Source organism: Staurois parvus, unplaced genomic scaffold (genome assembly GCF_062004578.1).
Source record: "Staurois parvus isolate SC_StPar_1 unplaced genomic scaffold, SC_StPar_1.0 ptg000202l, whole genome shotgun sequence".
Taxonomy (NCBI): domain Eukaryota; kingdom Metazoa; phylum Chordata; class Amphibia; order Anura; family Ranidae; genus Staurois; species Staurois parvus.
The window spans coordinates 3,542,355-3,563,045 of NW_028317998.1; the positions used below are offsets into that span (position 1 = coordinate 3,542,355).

The following is a 20,691-nucleotide window of genomic DNA, read 5'->3' on the forward strand; positions in this document are numbered from 1 at the left end:
CTGCAGTTATAAAAATAAACAATCCATATAACAAAAGTAGAAAATAAAAAAGTGTGCATTTAAAACATCTTAAAAGGACATCTGTCAGGAAAAACCATGGGACAAGTATTTTTGGATGATCCAGGACCATCAGATTTGCTCTACATTGTTAGTTACAGACATGGAATACTTACTACCATCTGTTATGCACATGTTTTTTTCAGGTCAGTGGCTCACCAAGTAGTGAAGGATGGAGAAAGAACAGTACTGGAGCTTGCAACCCTTAAAAAAAAAGGTCACACACACACACATTTATAACCCATAAAGGTCATTTTGAACTCCCCATACATGCAACACAGTCAAGCAAGTTCATTAACATAACACCCCCTCTCCCCATTTTTGTCCTTGAGAACTCTAACAGAGTCCATTTTTCAGCCCTAGGAAACCCATGCAAGATATGGGTTCTACTCAATCCCCTGCAAAATGACAAAGCTAGGAAAAAAAAAAAAAAACCATCAGCCCTTCGTGGATTTATTGGAGCATACAGACATGGCATGTAAAGAACTACAATTAGCTGGTTAACACATTCCAGCAGCTCATGTACATAATCTTATCCAGTACTAATTTAGGTGGACGCAAGAGGAAGATGCTTCTGCTCTTTTCTACTGAAAACCAGTATACCTTGAGGCATGCATGAAAATGGATTAAACAAATAAATAAAAAAAGTGCGTGGTTCAAGATCAACGGTTAAGAGGAAAAAAAAAAAAAAGACTAATCCCATCTCAAAATGTCTGCTGAGGGCTTATCTAAAACAACTGTTACTTGGAAATAATTAAAACTATGCTTTGATTTTTGCACCATCTGACTTGTTTCTTCTTTTTACATCCCAGTTATAAACTCTTGCCATATCTGGAGAATTTGTTAAGGAACCAGCTTATAAAAAAAATAAAACAAAATAATAATATGGAGGCAACTGAAACCTTATGTAGTTCATTTTAGACTATAATATAGTAGACCAAGATATATATATATATATATATATATATATATATATATATATATATACACATATACACACACACACACACACACACACACACACACACACACACACAACTGCCTGTTTTCCTGCCCCTGGCTGCCTTTGTAGAAGAGGCCTTAGAGACAGGTGCACACACTCCAAATGCTGGCAGCTAGTCAAGCATAAAAAAATGGCATAAAAATATTTCAGAAAGAAAATGCTCTACATACTTACCATCTATTACATTATATTCAGAAGATACATTTTGAGCACAAATACCATCCATTTTCAATGGTTAATGGATTGCAAAAATCCTGGACACAGAAGGTTTTTCACCTTAATGCAGAGAATGCAGTGACCTAACTCAGAATACAGTACCTTCTGTTCTAAGCCCCTTTCAAATCTCCCAATTTTTTTTTCTTGCTGCCGTGATCCCCGTTCCTGTTATAGGATGGCTACGTTCATTCTCCATGGCCCCACGGTACATAGCAGCACAGCCACCCTCTCTTGCTCTTTCCTGAGCTAGACTATGGACTTTGTGTAGTGTGCAAAGAGCAGTGCACAGGACCACAACTAACATACACTGCTTGTTCCATACAAAACTGAGGGGAAAATGGAGATTTGGGAGCTCATGGGAGTATGTTATAAGGCGACAGAAAAACACAGCAGGAAACAATTTCATGAAAATTGGATTACGGGGCATACAGTAGAACGTGTGTATGGATTATTTTTGGAGAAGTATATAATTTAGTGCAACTTTACCTCTAAATTAGTGGGACTCTAAGACTTAAAATGTTGCCCATGGACAATTTTGGGTACCAAGCACCCAAATGCCAAAGCTGAAGTTCTCTTTTGCTACGAGGAGTTAATATTTACCATAATTAACCCAGTCTGTACTGTGCTGGCAGCTCTCAGTTGTTGAAGCTGGGCTTCTGTATTATTTAATAAAAGAAGGGTTCCGCAAAGTAGCTTGCAATCTGCTCCAAAACGGACATCTAGAAAAGGTAAGAGGTTTTTTTGTTTGTTTTTTTACTGCAAAAGTGGAAATACCGTTTAACCTCTTGGCGCCGGTGCCTCCCGGCCCTTTAAGGGTTCCAGAAGCCGGGAGTGGCAGGGTTTTGGGATCATGTGACCGCTGTGATTCGCTGTCACATGATCGGAAAAGGCCCTGATCGAAAGAGGAGATTGGGACCTTTCCATGAGTACCAAACGTGTGTGCTGGAAGTGCGCAGGGCACGTGCTCTCAGCACATTTTTTTTTTTTAATAGAACGCAAATGCTCGGCGCTAAGAGGTTAAACTATGTTCCTTACAGGTAATTAAAGCTCTCTCTTTCTATCAGGAAAAGGTACTGCTACACAAACCTCAGTTATAAAAGAATAAGGCCAATTTGTTTGTATAGATCTTTTGGGACATTGTATGGGGCAAGAAACATTCATTGCATGTAGGAAGGAATCTTCAAAAAGGATGGATAAAAACCATGCCTGAGCTGCTTGAGGGGGAAAAAAAAAAATAAATACTCAGTTGAACTGTGCATGAGCAAGAACCTGCTATTCCATGGCGATTGTTTGCAGAAAACCACATTAAACATGAAACACTGGGCAATAAAAAAAAAAAAAATAAAAAAAACACAAACAAAAACCACCACAAAACAAAACCACACACACAAAAAACAAAAACCCCAAACACAACAACACACAAAAACAACCCCCACCCGAGCAGCCCCAATCCTCTACTTCTCAGGTCCCCCCTCTAGGCCCCTCTCTCCTATTGAGTTCTTCCACAGCAAGCAACTTGCTATGGAGTCACCCAACCAGGCTCACTCCCAAATGTTATTTACCTTCATGCATAGAATGCATGAAAGTAAAAACCTTGAGCCTTCGCAACTACTTTGACAGGTTCAGTTCACCAATGCCTTTCCCTTATGGTTTTCTGCATAAAATAGCCAATATCCACAATTGTACTAAAATAATGGCTACTATTCAAGTAAAAACAAATTAAAACACTTTTGAGAAGACCAATAATTATTTAACATATCACTTCAAAAAGGATACTGACTTCTGTTGTGGTAAACTGGTCCCGCAAAAAGTCAAGGTCATGTTCTGTGGATTCAAGGTTTCTGGTGGCTGTAGACAAATTCTTCTCTAGCAAAGCCTGAGCTTCATCAATATCGTATTCAAGCATCACATTGGCCTTGGAATTAAAATCATAACAACATAATTGCAAAACAAAGTTACATTGTAAGAATATTTACTAAAACTACAAACATAGGTGTCCGTTTATGAACCAGCAGTAATAGATCGCTGCTCAGTTCTCCGGCATTCTCGGAGAACAGTTCTCCTGTGAATGCAGTTTATGAAGCAGTTCTCTGAACGAAGGGAGAACGGCTTCCAAACGCTGGAGAACGGTCTCCAAACTCTGGAAAACGGCTGATTTTACTATAATCTCGCGAGATTACAGTAAAAGACCAGTTTACTAAGCAGAGGTAAATTATCTCTGCTTATTTTGCGGTCCCTCCGATTCTCCAGCTCTGGGCTGGAGAATCTGGAGGAAGAACACAGATCTCCAGTGAAGGGCTGACATGATCTCCTGAGTGTCAAACTGTGAATGACCAGAGAATAGCTGAGATCCGTTGAATCGCAGCTATTCTCTGTGTCATAAACAGACACCTTAAAGTGGTTGTCAACACTTACATATACCCAGTGAAGTGATTAGCCTCAGGTGAGAGATATGAAAACAGATCCTCCTACCTAAGCTGTTTATCTACAGTCTTCTCTACATCCATGCAAAGTCTAGAATTTATACAGCTTGTCTAGCTCCATGCCTGCTGCTTTCTGAAGCTCAAAGTTACTCTGCAGAGCTCGGTGGGAGCTAAAATGGAGGGAAGTGTCACACCGCCTTCACACAGCACGAAGAACAGAGCTGAGGCGGTCAGAGGCTGTGTCCTGGAGCTTCCTCCCCATCACTTTTTTTTTTTTTTTTTAATCTTGGCATCAGGAAAACCTGTTAAAAGGGATTCATGCAGATAGAGGAATGAAGCAGCAGACAGATATGACACTACATGCTCTGGATTGAAGACAAAACACAATCTATAGAGGGGCATACTTTGTTCATATTTCATGTCAGAGGTTTAAAACCACTTTAAACAAGGTTTACATTTTTGCCACTTCTGATTCACTTTAGACCCATCGTTTACATTTTGGAATTTCTCTCCAGAAAAAAATGACAAGGATGGAAAACTCCTATAAGCAAGCAGTCATCTATCAAGCCTCTTGATATGACTCGCAGAAGAGAAAACAAATAGTTCATATTTTGACAACTGTGAATCAGTCACATCCCATTTGTTGACACACCCTACAATGTTTTACTTAGGAAAAGACTCAGTGTTCATAAACAAAAAACAAACACAACTGACAAAACATAACCCATACTAGTGGTGCACCGAAATGAAAGTTCTGGTGCTGAAACTGAAAATTCAGAATGCACTTGGCCAAAAACCTAAATGGGCAGTTTTTAAAAATTAATACAGATTTTTGGGAAAAAAAACCCTTTTGGAAAAAAAAAAGAAAAAAAGAAAAATGTAAATCACTTTTATTTCTATCACAATCAACGCATTCAAACAAAAAAAAAAACAAAAAAAAAGGGAGAGAAGGAGGGCCTGTTTGCAAGGCGCCGGAACCAGAAGTGACATCGCTCCTGTCCTCCAAGGGCATAGAGATGAGTGGAGGCCATCTTTCCTTCACCAATCTCTATGCCCAGTGCCGGGATCGTTCAGTGGATTCTCAGGTAAGGCTGAGAACTATTGAGCGGAGGCCCGTAGCAGCAGCAGACGGGTTTTTTTTTTTTTTTAGCACCTGTATCAGTGTTTTTATTTTTTATATTGGCCAACACGTTTCGGCCACTGAAATTTGGTGCACCCCTAACCAATACATATGCTATTTTGCAACTTGACATTCTAAAACAAAATTCAACATTTCCAGCAAATATAACATTTTCTAAATCTCACACAATGCCTCCAGAAATCTACTTTAAGCCTGAAGTCCAAATTACTCACATCCCTTAATGTAGGAGTTTATTTTTTGGAAGATACTTTCACATGTCCAATTATATTACAATAAAAACGAGGAACAAAAGGCCCACCACAGACTAGCACATTACCTTTGTGAGTATACATCTACACTTTTTATACTAATTAATGCAAGGATGATGAGTTCCTATTGCCCGACACCTGGGGCATGTAGTTCCAGGCGCTGGGCAGGTAGTTTTTTTCTACCTTTAGCCCTGCTGTCGGCAAGCAGTGGGCTCACCTGTCAGGTGGAAGCATTCACCCGAATGCTTCCACACAGTGCCAGCATCTCTGCCAAACACGCCCCCCCCCCCCCCCCCACCCCGTGAACCTTCCCCCACACGTCTGCTCCCCTTCTTGTCCTGACCCGGAAGTGACATATGATGTCACTTCCAGGTCCCCATTCAGATTCCCAGAGATTAAGGCCAGGAAAGAATGTAATGCGGTGCGATGTGCAGTGCATTACATTCAGGGGAGCACAGGGGAGACATCTGGGGACTTTTAGACCTTGGATGTTTCAAAGAGAACCTGTCACCAAAAATCATCACATAGGGGACAAACATTAAAGCACATGCTGGGGCGCCTACACATGAAACCGTCAATTGCAATACACATGTTAAATATCACTGCGCACGCCAGAATGAAAGCAATAATTCTAGCACCAGACCTCCTCTGTAATATTATACTGATGATCTATAAGGGGTATTAAAAGCGTCACCTATAGAAAATATAGGGTACTGAAGTTCGTCACCAATTCACAAGTGCACGCAAATGTAAAAGTTTGACATGCATGTTGGATATCAATTTACTCGGTGCAACCTTGTCTTTTATATTTTACAAAAAAATAGGGTAATCTATTGCTTTTTGCCCTAAAATTAACTTATATTTTTTACTGAAATTTTGTGGTAATATCATGCGACATAAAAAATTGGAACTAGCACTATTAGGGCGTTTGCTTCCAGAAAATATATCATGTTTGGGGGTTGTGTGTCATCTTCAGGCCTAAAATGATTTTTTTTTAATCTTGTACAAAAAAATGCAAAAAAATGGCTCTGACAGCGAAAGGGATAAAGGATAAGCCGGACACTCCCCTTTCCTGAGGAGCAGCCAATCAGTGCTCATTACACTGCAAGGTCTCTTCCCTCCCTGCTAGTCAGCAGGGGCAGGGCTGGAGACAAGCAGGGAGCGGAGGAGGAGATAAACAGTGCAATGTTAAAAATATTAAAACGTTTAGGTCGCCATAAAACCCCTTTCGTTTTTAAAAGATTCCTAATATCACCTCCAACTTAAAGACTGTTTTGGTTAAAACTTTTTATCAGGACAAGCAGATTGTCATGGGGGACAAGTAGACTGGGGACCAGATTAGTCCCTGGACAAGTAGTTTTTTCAAAAATTTCCACACCGTTAATGACATCATAAAAAAAAAAAAAGACACCTCAAACCAGACAAGTCCCATATGTGAGAGAACTTTCCAAAAGGCTAACATTTTGAGGGCAGATCTCCCCCTTCCTCAGAGCCTGAGGAAGAGGGGATCTCCCCTCGAAACACGTCATACGTATGGGAGTTGTCTAGTGGACCAGGCTCTTTGGAGCACATTTTGGACTTTGATGTGCTTATTGACTGTCATTTGTGATTATGCATCTGCACTTTTTATACTAATAAAGCTATCACAAGCGTAATGCTCTAGGCTGGTGCGTCCTCTGTTCCTTGTTTTTACAGCATCTCTTCTGGGTTTCCCTGGCCCATTTGAGGGGCAGCAAAGCCGGTGCAAAGATTGGATTCACTATAGACCTTTTGCCAGTACACTTCTCTTGAACACAGGAGATTGGTCTGTTTTTGCTGCAATTATTTTACAACACAGAGGCTGTGGTTCTAATAAAGACATTCCTCCCATTCGTAGTCGGTTTAAGAAAGGGCTCTATAAAGGCTTACATCAATCTTTTCACAAAAGGAGCTGGTAGAGATGGGATACAAGGTTTCCTAAAAGCCTTGCAGTTCACTGAAGAGGATTAATGCTGTTTGTCACTTTTTTTTAATCCTATATCCAGCTATAGTAGAATTAAGCAAATGTACTTAAATTTTACAGTAGTTCTGAAAGGGGATTGAGTTCTAGGATAACACTGATAGAAATGAGGGTGAGCACCAACACCACCTTGCTAGAATATATGGTTTTATACAATACTGTTTATATCAAAATACAATATAACAGCTGTCCCTTTAAACACAATATTAAAAAGCAAACAGTTTTAAATACTTATCATTTGGAAGACACATTTGCCTTTGTTTCGTCTAAACTTACCCCAAGCCACAAGCAGACTTTGTCTGTAGGTGGCACTGATGCTTTACAATATAGATTATCTGCCAATAAAAACCTTGTTTCCATTGGCTCCGTAGTGCCCTGCAAATAAAGAAAGTTTTCACTTAAACATAGAAACAAATGCTTAATACAGTGCTCAAAAAAAATTAAAGGAACACCTTTTAATCAGAGTATAGCATCAAGTAAATTAATCTCCTGGGATACTTATCTGGTCAGTTAAGTAGCAGAGGGGGTTGTAAATCAGTTTCAGATGCTTTGGTGTTAATGAAATTAACAATAAGTGCACTAGATGGGCAACAATGAGACGATCCCTAAAACAGGAATTGTTTTACTTGTGGATGCCACTGACATTTTTCCCTAAGCATCTTTTCTGACTGCTTTTCACTAGTTTTGCATTTGGCTAGGGTCAGTGTCACTACTGGTAGCATGAGGCGTTACCTGGACCCTACAGAGGCTGCTCAGTCAGTCCAACTCCTCCAGGATGACCCATCAATACATGCCATTGCCAGGTGGTTTGCGGTGTCTCCCAACAGTCAAGAGCATGGAGGATATTCCAGTAGACAAGCAGTTACTCTAGGAGAGCTGGACAGCCGTAGAAGGTCCTTAACCCATCAGCAGGACCGGTATCTGCTCCTTTGTGCAAGGAGGAACAGGATGAGCACTGCCAGAGCCTTACAAAATGACCTCCAGCAGGCCACTGGTGTGAAGGTCTCTGACCAAAAAAAAATCAAACAGACTTCATGAGGGTGGCCTGAGGGCCCGACATCCTCTAGTGGGCCCTGTGCTCACGGTTCAGCACCATAGAGCTCGATTGGCATTTACTACCGAACACCAGAATTGGTCGGCCACTGGCTCCCTGTGCTTCTCACAGATGAGAGCAGGTTCACCCTGAGTATGTGACAGACATGAAAGGGTCTGGAGAAGCTGTGGAGAACACTATGCTGCCTGTATCATTGTTAACCTAACAGTAGATAAAGAATGACAACTGTAACCTGCACACAGCCTTGCAGTGAAAAGACACTCAGACAACCCATGTCGCTGCACACAATGGAGTGCAGTCGACTGAAGTCATTTCGCTGCAATGATTAATTTAAACTATACCCATCTACTGACCCTTAGAGCAAAAATAAGGAGCAGATAGCTTGGACAAATGCAAAGGATGCATTAGGAGTATCCCCTATTCAGTATGTGCTCTGTCATCTATCAAATTTATTCTAGGAACAAAACATGTAGAATTGTACATTTTTCTTTCCATATTACAGCTGCAATCTGCAGCCTTCCTTTCCCTTATCTTGTTAAGAGCTCTGCAGTTATAAAATATTCCTATATGCAGTGCCAAGCCTGTCATTCCACCCTTTTCTCTCCCTATCAACCCCACTATGATTAAGTGGTTGAAGATATTCTTCTCTCGTCTACATCATATCCTTTTTGGGTTACAATAACCCTACTGACATATCCAAGAGGCTTGAGTCCAGGCCTTCAATTAGCAGTTGATTGATTTGCCTACCGCATAAATTGTGATCCTTGTACATATTGCTCCATAGTAGCAGATGGACTGCATACCACCAGAAAACTTCTATCACTCAATACACTGTTCACGACCATGTCAGATGTCTTGTTAGTTTCAACCTCATGCCTACTGTATGCAGCTGATCTTGTATTGGAGCAACTCAGGTTTCAATGGCAATCTATGCATGATTACTTTTTATGTCACACAAAAAAAAAAATAAAAAAGCATTTAAAATCAAAAGAATATAAAAAGTATATTGTTTGAAGAAACAAAGGTTACCTTTTTCTTTTGCATGTGCTTTAAAATTTCTAACGTCTGTTTAATTTCTGGGATCTGACTCTTTAGTCTGCAAAAAGAAAAAAAAAAAAAATATATATAAAAAGATTTCATGTAAAATAAAAAAAATACAAGTAATCCTTTTAATAAAATATAACGTGTCATGAATCACTTCTATAAACTTTCAAAATTATGCACAAATCAAAACATGCATATCTAAATAATATACACTAAATTCCCACATGTGCCTATGTATACACACACTGTATTGCCAAAAGTATTGGGCCAGCCCTCCAAGTCACTGGATTCAGGTGTTCCAATCACCTCCATGGCCAAAGGTGTATCAAATCAAGCACCTAGGAATGCAGACTGCTTCTACAAACATTTCTGAAAGAATGGGTCTCTCTCAGGAGCTCAGTGAGTTCAAACATGGTACTGTGATAGGTTTCCACCTGTGCAATAAGTCCATCTGTGAAATTCTCTTGATACTAAATATTCCACGGTCAACTGTTAGTGGTATTATAACAAAGTGGAAGCAACTGGGAACAACAGGGAACAACAGCAACTCAGCCACGAAGTGGTAGGCCATATAAAATGACAGAGCGGTGTCAGCACATGCTAAAGCGCACAGTACGCAGGAGTAGCCCACTGTCTGCAGAGTCAATAGCTAAAGACCCCCGAACTTTGTCAGGCCTTCAGATTAGCACAGTGCAAAGAGCACTTCATAGAATGGGTTTCCATGGCCGAGCAGCTGCATCCAAGCTGTACACCAAGTGCAATGTAAAGCATCAGATGCAGTGGTGTAAAGCACACTGCCACTGGACTTTAGAGCAGTGGAGACGTGTTCTCTGGAGTGACGAATCACGCTTCTCTGTCTGGCAATCCGATAGACATGTCTGGTTTTGGCGGTTGCCAGGAGAACGGTACTTGCCTGACTGCATTATGCCAAGTGTAAAGTTTGGTGGAGGAGAATTATGGTGTAAGGTTGTTTTTCAGGGGTTGGGCTTGGCCCCCTAGTTCCAGTGAAGGGAATACTTAAAGCATCAGCATAACAAGACATTTTGGACAATTTCATGCTCCCAACTTTGTGTGAACAGTTTGGGGATGGTCCCTTCCTGTTCCAATATGACTGCACCCCAGTGCGCAAAGCAAGGTCTATAAAAACATGGATGAGAAAGCTTGGGGTGGAGGAACTTGACTGGCCTGCACAGAGTCCTGACCTCAGCCCGATAGAACACCTTTGGGATGAATTAGAGTTGAGACTGCGAGCCAGGCCTTCTCTTCCGACATCAGTACCTGACCTCACAAATGCTCTTCTGGAAGAATGGTCAAGCATTCCCATAGACACACTCCTAAACCTTGTGGAAAGCCTTCCCAGAAGAGTTGAAGCTGTTAATAGCTGCAAAGGGTGCGCCAACTCAATATTGAACCCTACGGACTAAGACTGGAATGCCATTAAAGTTCATGTGCATGTAAAGGCAGGCGTCCCAATACTTCTGACAATATAGTGTATATGGGAGTAAGTAGCGAACAAATAGGGTGTATATACAAAGCAGCTCACAAGGTTACATACTACTCACCTTCTTTTCTTCTGAGAAAGATTTAATTCCATAAACTTATACTTTTGATACTGCTCATCTAATCGCTTAAGCACTACATCAGCCGTTTCATTTCCAGGTTTCTGCATAAATGAATCCACATCTTCCTAGAACAGAACAGAAACTGAAAGATCACAATTGTCTTCATATTACTGCTGTATCCCGATTAGCACAGTAGTTTTCTCTATTTCCTAAAGTAAGTCCCAACCCCCAAAAGGAGCATTTCATACATTTTAGCTTACTAGTCCTTAACCTCCCTGGCGGTTTTCCCGAGTGTAGCTCGGGGTAGAATTTCTATACCACAAGCGGTAACCCCGAGCTACACTCGGGCTTACCATGCGGCGCTGCTCTGGGGGTCCCTGCAGCACTTACCTTGTCCTTCGTTCCCACGATGTGTCCCCTGCAGCGTCCCCGGCCATCTCCTCCGGCCGATGCCGGCATCCGGCTTTTGTGTTCCGGTCCCCGTGACGTCGGGACGTACGGGCGCCGGCGGGAAATTTAAAAAATGTCATTTTTTTTTTCCAATTTTAAATAGTAAAACATTGCTGTTTCATCCCATTTCACATACATATTGTCCCTAGTGCTTTGCCCTGTGCCCTGCCTGCATTTTGTCTGTTCTTTCTGCCTGGAAACTTAGAAAAGTCCATGGCGTCCAAAAAGCGTCCCTTTACGTCAAAACCGGTTTTAGACCGGCTAGAGAACAGCGATAGTAAATCAGAACCACTTACAGAATCGAGTGATAATTATTTGTGGGGAAATTTTCCTAAAAATTACAGCCTACAATGAAAAACTATTTCCATGCGAAAAAATGGTACTGCTTTCAGCACAAAAAATCAGAAGGAATCATACCGCCAAGGAGGTTAAAGTGATATTCCCTTGTAAGCATTTTTAGCACCCGATTTAATCACTTACTGAGTATGCGGCTTCCTCATTTTTTTAATTCTTGCCTATGTTCCAGTTTAAGCTGAAGGTTTCCTGTCTCCGGATGGCCATGTTCCCTTTCAGAATCCTATAGAGTCACCCTTCTTCTGAAGGCCAGAAGTTAAAGCAACACCAAGAACAGAAGTCAGCAGCACTAGATGTAACCTACACGTACTAGGGTAGGAATCTTAAACGGTTTAAAAGTTCATAGGGGGCTGTTTATTGGGCTCAGTGTACTAAACTAAAAAACACTGAGGCTTTAATTCTATCTTAGTGGTGGCTGCTAGTGGTGCACCGAAATGAAAATTCTGGTGCCGAAACCAAAACTTTAAAATGCAAAAACCGAAAACGCGCAGTTTTTAAAAATTAATATATATTTTTTGGAAAAAAATACACTGATTAAAAAAGAAAAAAAAAAAAAAAACAATATATACCCCAATTTTTTTGCAAAATATGAAAGAGGACGTTACAGCGAGTAAATAGATTACCAACATGTCACGCTTTAAAATTATGCACTCTCGTGGAATGGTGTGAAACTGCGGTACTTCATCTCCATTGGTGATGCTTTAAACATTTCTACAGGTTAGCAGTGTAAAGGTGCAGAGGAGGTCTAGTGCGTGAAATATTGATCTTGCTCTGACGTTTGTGGTGATACCTCACATGTGTGGTTTGAACACCATTTATGTGGGCATGGCCTACGTATACGTTCACCACTACGTGCGAGCACAGGGGAACTTTAAACTTTTTTTTAAAAAATGTGTTAATGGGGGTTTTTTTTTTTTTTTCGCACTGTTCCTTTGAAAGAAAATGTTAATCACTTTTATTCTTATCACAAGAAATGCATGCATCCCTTGTGATAGAAACAATCAGTGACAGGTCCTCTTTATGGAGAGATATGGGGTCAATAAGACCCCATTATCTCTCCTCTGCAATGTAAAGCACTGGATCAAAAAAAGCATTGATTTAGTGCTTTTAAAAAAATAAATGAATAAAAAAATGGCCGAAACAGGAAGTGACATTGCTCCGGTCCTCCAAGGGCATAGAGATGTGTGGCAGCCATCTTTCCTTCAATCATCTCTATGCCCAGCGCCGGGATCGGTGGTTTCTCAGGTAAGGCTGAACTACCAAGCGGCAGCCGGCAAGGTTTGCAGCTCGCAGAGCCACTTCAATAGGAACCAAGCCTTAGGCTAGGTTCACACTGTTGTGGGCTTGAGGAGGCACGTTTGCGCGGGCATGGCAGCTCATTCACACAGGAAAAAGGATCCTGCAGCATTTTAAGGCCTCATGCACAGAGGATGTTAAAAAAAACCTCTCCTAGAAGCCTTCCTTCCGGCAGCAGCGTTTTTGCAGAAGAAAAACCACCTGAGGCTTGTAAAAAGTATCTTAACGTTTTTACAAGCAAAGAATTACTTTGCTATAAGCAAGCATTTACCTGAATGAAATCGATTCATTCAGGGTTTTTTTTTTGTGCTCAACTGTGATTTGGCCACAGCTAATCACATGACACAGCTGGGCTGTGATTGGCCCAGCTTGTGCATGTGATCGCTGTGACCATTCACAGCTAGCCACACTTGTATACAATGCATGGCATGAAAGGAAGCCATCCATTGTATACAACTGTCATGTGACCTGCTGTGATTGGTCACATGGTATCTGCAACAGGGCAGGTACACAGATCTGTCATCGGCCGTGTCTGAGGTACACGGCTGGTGACAGATCGCGCCACTGCGCGGCTCTGCTGGCAGGCAAACTGCGCATGCCTGAAAGGACGCCATATGGCGTCCACCCACAGGGACGAGGTGCTCTCCCGGCCGCCATCTGGCCATAGGCCGGGTGTGGACCGGTTAAAGCAGAGTTCCAGTCACACTGTGAAAAAATAAAAGTCAGCAGCTACAAAAACTGTAGCAGCTGACTTTTAAAAATCAGCCGCTCAGCTGTCGCACGATCCTGCAGTGTCCTCCCCTCAGCCAATTACCAGCCGGCATCTTCAGTGTGGGCACCCAGCTGTGACAGCTGGCGGCTTCCCAGCCGCGTGCCCACTGCGCATGCACGAGAAGCACTGCATGAATGGCCCCGTAGTCTTCTGGGACCTTCCGAGAAAACTATGGGCAGGGAGGAGGGGAGGACAACAACTTCCAAATCCAACCGCCTAGGTGATCGCAGTGGAAGTGGGGTACGTGCTCCCCAAAGGTGCCAATCTTTTAGCAGGGGACCAATGTTTTAAGCACAACTTCCCCTCTTGGGTGGAGCTCCACTTTCACTTATTCTAGGAGAGAAATGTGATGATCTATGAAGCTTTCCATCTGCCCTGTAAGGGCTAGAAATGGGCACAACTCAGTAACCCATAGCAACAACCCTGTCACCAGTAGGATTCATAAAGCAGACTGCGAAGGGCCCGAGCTCATCACTGCCCACCCTCCTAGACACAACACTGCAGACGGGCGCTGCCATGTGCTGTACAGGGGAGGAGGGCCGCTCCGCAGTACGGGGATTCTGCCATGTATGGACACGGCCGCCTAGGTAAGCAGACCGGCGGCCGCCTAGCAAGGAGCACTCGGCACAGGAAAGCTCATCCCCGCCACACACAGCACACATCTGTCCGTACTGAGCGCTCTCACCACAAACACGGCCTCCGGGATCCCGAGGTGAGATCTCTTTATACCGCCGGCACCAACACCCTCATTGGCCGTCGCCATCTTCGAAACCATGCGTGCCCTGCGTCCCCGCGTTTTATTACTACAAGCGCGGCGTCGGTTTAATCCCGCCCCCTGGAACACTGATTGGCCGAGATGTGTAAATGGCTGGAGGCGGGGTGATTGTAGAGGTGTGTAGGAGGAGACATGTAACACATACAGACGGAGCTCCTCATCGTTCTACTCCTCACCCTTCTCACAGGAGATGCTGGGAACGTTCTTCATTCTTCCCTACAGACAGTGTTGCCAACCTCCCGCAGCATGTTTTCCTGAGAAAACACGGACATTGTACATTTATTACTCACATCCTAAAACCACTTCCCTCCAGAGCATTTCCCTCTTCCTGACCAGGCCTTTTTTTGCGATATGGGGCTGCATTACTTTGACAATTGCGCGGTCATGCAACACTGTACATAAATGAAATTGACATCCTTTTTCCCCACAAACAGCTTTCTTTAATGGTATTTTATCACCTATGCATTTTTTATTTTTTGCGCTATAAATGAAAAAAGACCGACAATTTTGAAAAAAAAAAACCTATATTTTGTACTTTTTGCTATTAAACATGTCCAATAAAAAATGTGTCATAAATTTAGGCCAAACTGTTTTCTGCTACATGTCTTTGCTTAAAAAAATCCCAATATGTGTAAATTAATTGGTTTACGTGAAAGTTATACCATTTACAAATGGCGGTATACATACTGGGATTTTTTTTATTATTTGGGGTTTTTTTTTACTAGTAATGGCTGTGATCAGCAACTTATAACAGGACTGCGGCGGGCATTCTGACACTGGGGGGGAACTGACTTGGGGTCACTGACATCCCCAGTGACAATATTACAGTGATCAGTGCTAAAAAAAAAAAGCACTGACACTGTACTAATGGCACTGGGCAGTAAGGGGTTAACGGGGGGGCGATCACAGGGTTAACTATGTGCTGTTTGTTGTTTTACTCTGTGCTTTGCACATGCCCCTTACCTGGAAATGCAAAATCACATATATAAGTGATTTTGTACACCCGTGCTGCCCTAGCACTGCTATAGGGCGGTTGGGAACAGTTAAACTGTATAAACACAGTATGGAAACACTGACAATACCATAACAAGTAATGTGACTGGTCTACACTTACAACAGTCAGCAAACACGAAAAATGATCAGCCCCTGATATTTACAGACACTTGTACAAATCTCTGATTTTTACAAACTGTCAGCAAATTTACTGATAGTTGGCAACCCTGCCTACAGGTCACATTTACTGTTTATCATCTGAAATTAACCACTTGACCTCTGGAAGGATTTACCCTTCATGTTTTTGTTTTTTTGGTATTCAGCACTGTGCTACTTTAACTGGAAACAGTGCAGTCATGTATCACAGTATGCAAATTAAGTTTATATCATTTTTTTCACACAAATCTTTTTTTGGTATGTGATCACCACTGGGTTTTTTTATTATATAAACAAAGAAATACCTTTGGGACAATGATATTTTCTACTTTCTGTTATAAAATATATCTAAAAAAAATAAAATTTCTTTATAACTATAGGTCCAAATGTATCCTGCTACATGGCTTTGGTAAAAAAAATCTCAATAACTGTATATTAATTGGTTTGTGTGAAAGTCAAAGTGTCTAAAAACTATGATATATATATATATATATATACCAGACGTTACGCAGCTATAGACACTATACGAATAATGGCAGTGATCAGCAACTTATAGTGACTGTGATAGTGTGGGGGGCAATCTGACACTAAAAAGCACTGACTGGGAGGGACACTGATACAGATGTCGCTAGTGATACTAATACAGTGATCTGTGATAATACTGTATACTGTACTAATGACACTGCCTGGTCAGGAAGCAGGTATATTTTCTGGGGGGCAAGTGAGTTCCCTCCAGGCACACCTGCCCTTAATCTATCCACTGCTATATGTGCTCCAGTTTGGGAGACTCTGAAATGCAGAGAGTTACACCCCCGTCACATCGGGTGTGACTTGGCATGCGATTTTCATGCCATGCAACTTGCAAATGGTATGCCAAGTCACACCCTATCGTCCGCAATTAGAGCGGTAAAATCGGTGTGGTTCTAACTTGGTTGGAAACGAACCTATATCTAAAGTAGTACATGTACTACTTTTGGGCCAATTTGCATAGACATCTGTGTTAGATGTCTTGCAAGTCGCACCTGAAATTGGCATCTCACCTGACTTTGAAATCGTACGACTTCACAGTTGGGCTTGATGTGACCAGGGGGTTAGGGCCGCAGTATTCAGAGGAGCCTTGACATGGGCACTGTGGCTTACTCATATATTTGCAAATGTTTGCAAATGAATTGTTAGACAGGGTCAGTTTGGTTGCTTTTGCAGGCTAGCTGGTATGTGTGCTGGTTAATCTTTGTTTGTGATGTGCGTTGCCCTTCCATGTGCACCTTACTGCAAAGGCTAGTCATAGGATGGAGTAGTTGACACTATTTGTACAATTTGCCGCTGGAGGGTTCACATGTCCACAGGAAGATCTTACAAAGATTCCACTAGATGTGTACAATTCAGGGAGAGATACCATGGAATAGAGCAGGAGTAAATATACACAGTATCTGGTCACCCTACATATAACAGTGTCAATCCCCGTGAGTATAAACCAAATGTTCAATACATGTTTTTTATCAATATAAGTCCATACACCCTATTAAATCTTTACATAATCCCCCAGTACTTGGTGCTCCTTCAATTCGTCTTCTTCTATTTAAAGTACCTCGAAACAAATAAACTCAACATAGTGCATTATCCTTAAATGCAAATATTATAAGTGCGTGTGAATCACAAACCATATCCCCGAGATCACTTTTATAAATACCTCTTCTAACCAAAATTAGTGAACAATAGCTTAATGCTCCACACTCCTCATACACGGTATGTGCCACACCACACTATAAATAGTGACCATACAGTGCAACCAATCAGGTGTGCTTCCTGTCAATCCATGTACCTTACCAAATCAAAAGGTGGTGTAGGCTAAATAAATCAAATAAAGTGCTCCAGGATTCTGCTGCCACTACAAGATCAGCTATTACTCCTGTAATGTGAACTCGTGCCTTGCCAAACTTCATAAGTGGTCTAAATATTAAGGCACCTGTCAACCGATATACCTTACCAGAAGACAAGTAATGCAAGCTTGACTTCATCTTTTAGCTCTATTTGCAATTTACATCCATTTACCTGATTTTAACCTGGCAACAGTCTCTTTCTTTCAATTTGTACAGCAGGGTTCAGTGAGGGAGAAGCAGGACCAGGAGCCAATCAGGTGTGTTGCTGTACTAGGGGCCTGCTGATAGGAGGAGAGATGAGTTAATTAGTGTGCTGCTTCTCTTTTCACTGTCCATTCACAGGGATGGGGTGAGGAGAAGACCTCTAAGGGGAAATGAAGCTGTGCTTAGGGAAAATACATGTTCTTGCCTTTTAGTGAGGGCTTTCCTCGTCTAAAAACCACTAACACCACTAATTAGAATTTAGCAGCTATCCTATTGGTCCTGTTACTCCTTGCTGCAGTGTACTGCTAGATCTGTGACTCCCCACCTAGCCTCCCTCCCAATATAACCCCCACAACTCTCCCCTCCTCTGACCTCGCAATCGCCCTGACCCCCACTACACCTAACATCCTGTACACTAAAGCCTCCCCAACACTCCACTCCTTCAGCCCTGCTACCACCAAAGAGGTCACCAAGGTCTTCACAGAAGCCCGCCTCACCACTTGCCCCCTTGACCCTGTCCCCACACAACTCCCCTGGTCACCCTCCTCCTCCATCCTACACTCCCTCACCCACATCTTCAATCTCTCCCTCTCTACTGGCGCATTTTCCTCCCCCCTATAGCATGCGCACATCACCCCCATACTCAAAAAACCCTCCCTGGACCCCTCCGACCTGAGAAACCTTAGACCCATCTCCCTGCTGCCATTTACATCCAAGCTCCTTGAGCGCTTAGTCTACAATCGCCTAAGCTCCCACCTCACTGACAACAACCTCCTTGATCCACTACAGTCTGGCTTCCATCCCCTACACTCCACCGAAACCGCCCTACTCAAAATCACTAATGATCTGCTAACCGCCAAAGCTAATGGCCACTACTCAGTCCTTTTACTCCTCGACCTCTCCGCAGCCTTCGACACAGTTGACCACCCCCTCCTTCTTAATAAACTACACTCCCTTGGCATCAGAGACTCCGCTCTCTCCTGGATCTCCTCCTATCTATCCCAACGCTCCTTCAGCATTACCTATAACGCTACCACCTCCCCCTCTCTCCCCCTCTCTGTTGGGGTTCCCCAAGGCTCACTCCCACAGCTTCAACTACCACCTCTACACCGATGACACACAAATCTACATCTCCACCCCTCACCTCACCCCCTCAGTCTCCGCCCGTATCACCCACCTACTGAACAATATTTCAGACTGGATGTCACTCCACTTTCTCAAATTAAACATTTCCAAAACCGAGCTCCTAATTTTCCCCCAGCCCACGCCCCCACCCCCACCTTCATTCCCATTCCGCAAGCCAAAGTCCTAGGTGTCACTCTAGACTCAAACCTGTCCTTCTAACCCCATGTCCAATCGCTGGCAAACTCATGCAGGCTCCACCTCCGCAACATCTCCAAAATACGCTCGTTCCTAACCCCAGACACTACTAAACAACTCATTCACTCCCTTATTATCTCATGACTCGACTATTGCAACTCCCTCCTCACCGGCCTACCCCAACACAGGCTATCCCCGCTTCAGTCTATCCTGAGCTCAGCGGCCAGACTCATCCACCTTACCAACTGCTCCGCATCTGCCACCCCCCTCTGTCATTCCCTCCACTGGCTTCCGATTGCCCAACGCATTAAATTCAAACTACTAACACTGACGTACAAAGCCATTCATAACACTGCCCCGAACTACCTCACCGACCTGATACCCAAATACCACCCAACCCGCTCTCTTTGCTCCTCACAAGACCTTCTACTTTCTAGCTCCCTGGTCCTCTTCTCCCACGCCCGACTGCAGGACTTCTCGAGGACTTCCCCCATCCTCTGGAACTCACTATCCCACTCCATCAGACTGTCACCTACCCTTCTCACCTTCAGGCGCACCCTGAAAACCCATCTCTTCAGGGAAGCCTACCCCACCCTCACCTAACAGCCGATCTCCTCCACTCCTCCTACCACTCCATCCCCCACAGCCACTTTCTCCTGTGCCACTATCCCCTCCCTCCTAGATTGTAAGCTTGAAAGAGCAGGGCCCTTGAACCCCTCGTATACTGTTTTATTACTGTATTGTCTCATGTACTGTCCCCCATTACTCTGTACAGGGCTGAGCAAACTTTTTGGTGCTATATAAATACTGTATAATAATAATAATTTCACATGTGGTGTTTGGCTTCTCTATTCACCTAGGTAGGTTTATAAGCACTTTCAGCAATCACTTACTGAGTATGCAGCCTCTCTCTCTTTTATTCCTAGCCTATGCTCCAGTTTAAGCTGGTGTCATGACCACTGCCCCAGGTTTTCTGTTTCAGGGTGGTTTCTTTTTCTTGCAGCGTCCTATGTAATCAACCTTTCATGCAGGGACTAGAGCTGTGTCTCTCTTCACTGTGTTTAGAAACAAACAGCCCTATAGCCTAGATGGCAAGCCCATGCCCCTTCCCCTGAAAGCTTACAGACTGGCTGGAGACTGCACTATTCACTGTTTCCTGTGAAGACTGGAAGTTCAGGGAAGCAGTGTTGAGAGAGCATGAGCCAACAGCATAGAAAGTTTTAAACTGAAAATGCTAAAGTTTTACTCAAGTGCTTAAAGTGGTTATCACGGGATGATGCATGCAGCTACAGGCATAATGTTTTTTGACCAGCAATGGTCTTTTGTTTAAAAGCAATCCTAGCGGCAAATTAATCCCCCCATCCCGCCACCAGGGAGCTTGGGACTGCAGCCTGGCAGCTGACTGTAGAGATAACCGAGGACCGCCATGTCCCCAATCATCTCTAACGCCTAAGACGGGTCTCCAAACTTTCCAAACAAAGGGCCAGTTTACTGTCTTACAGGCATTCCGGGGGCCAGTCTAAGGCCATCGTGAGGAGAAAATGCTGTTGCATCAGTGGGAGTAAACAATGCTTCATCATTCATATGTGTGGGAGGAATAGTGAAAATTGTTGGTATCCGTGGAAGGAATAGTGCTCCATCTTTGTTGTCAGAGGAAAGAAAAGTGCTCCATCTTTGGTGTCAGAGGAGGAATAGTGCTCCATTTTTGGTGTCAGAGGAAGGAATAGTGCTCCATCCTTGGTGT

At 43.0% G+C, this 20,691-nt stretch overlaps 1 protein-coding gene across 2 annotated transcripts; it reads right to left on the bottom strand.

The window, feature by feature from the left end:
• Window positions 1-496: 496 nt before the first annotated feature.
• VBP1 (VHL binding protein 1) lies at window positions 497-14,432 on the bottom strand. 2 transcript variants are annotated; one of them, XM_089678290.1, is made up of 6 exons: window positions 14,305-14,432; window positions 10,748-10,872; window positions 9,171-9,237; window positions 7,364-7,462; window positions 3,053-3,191; window positions 497-888 (listed from the first exon to the last, which is right to left on the bottom strand). In XM_089678290.1, exons 1-6 carry the CDS (start codon window positions 14,392-14,394, stop codon window positions 818-820), a joined length of 591 nt encoding a protein of 196 aa, XP_089534416.1. In that variant the 5' UTR covers window positions 14,395-14,432; the 3' UTR covers window positions 497-817. The 2 variants fall into 2 exon arrangements, with proteins under 2 accessions (XP_089534416.1, XP_089534417.1); XM_089678291.1 differs by having other exon boundaries at window positions 10,748-10,868; window positions 14,305-14,407.
• Between the last annotated feature and the right edge of the window lie 6,259 nt (window positions 14,433-20,691).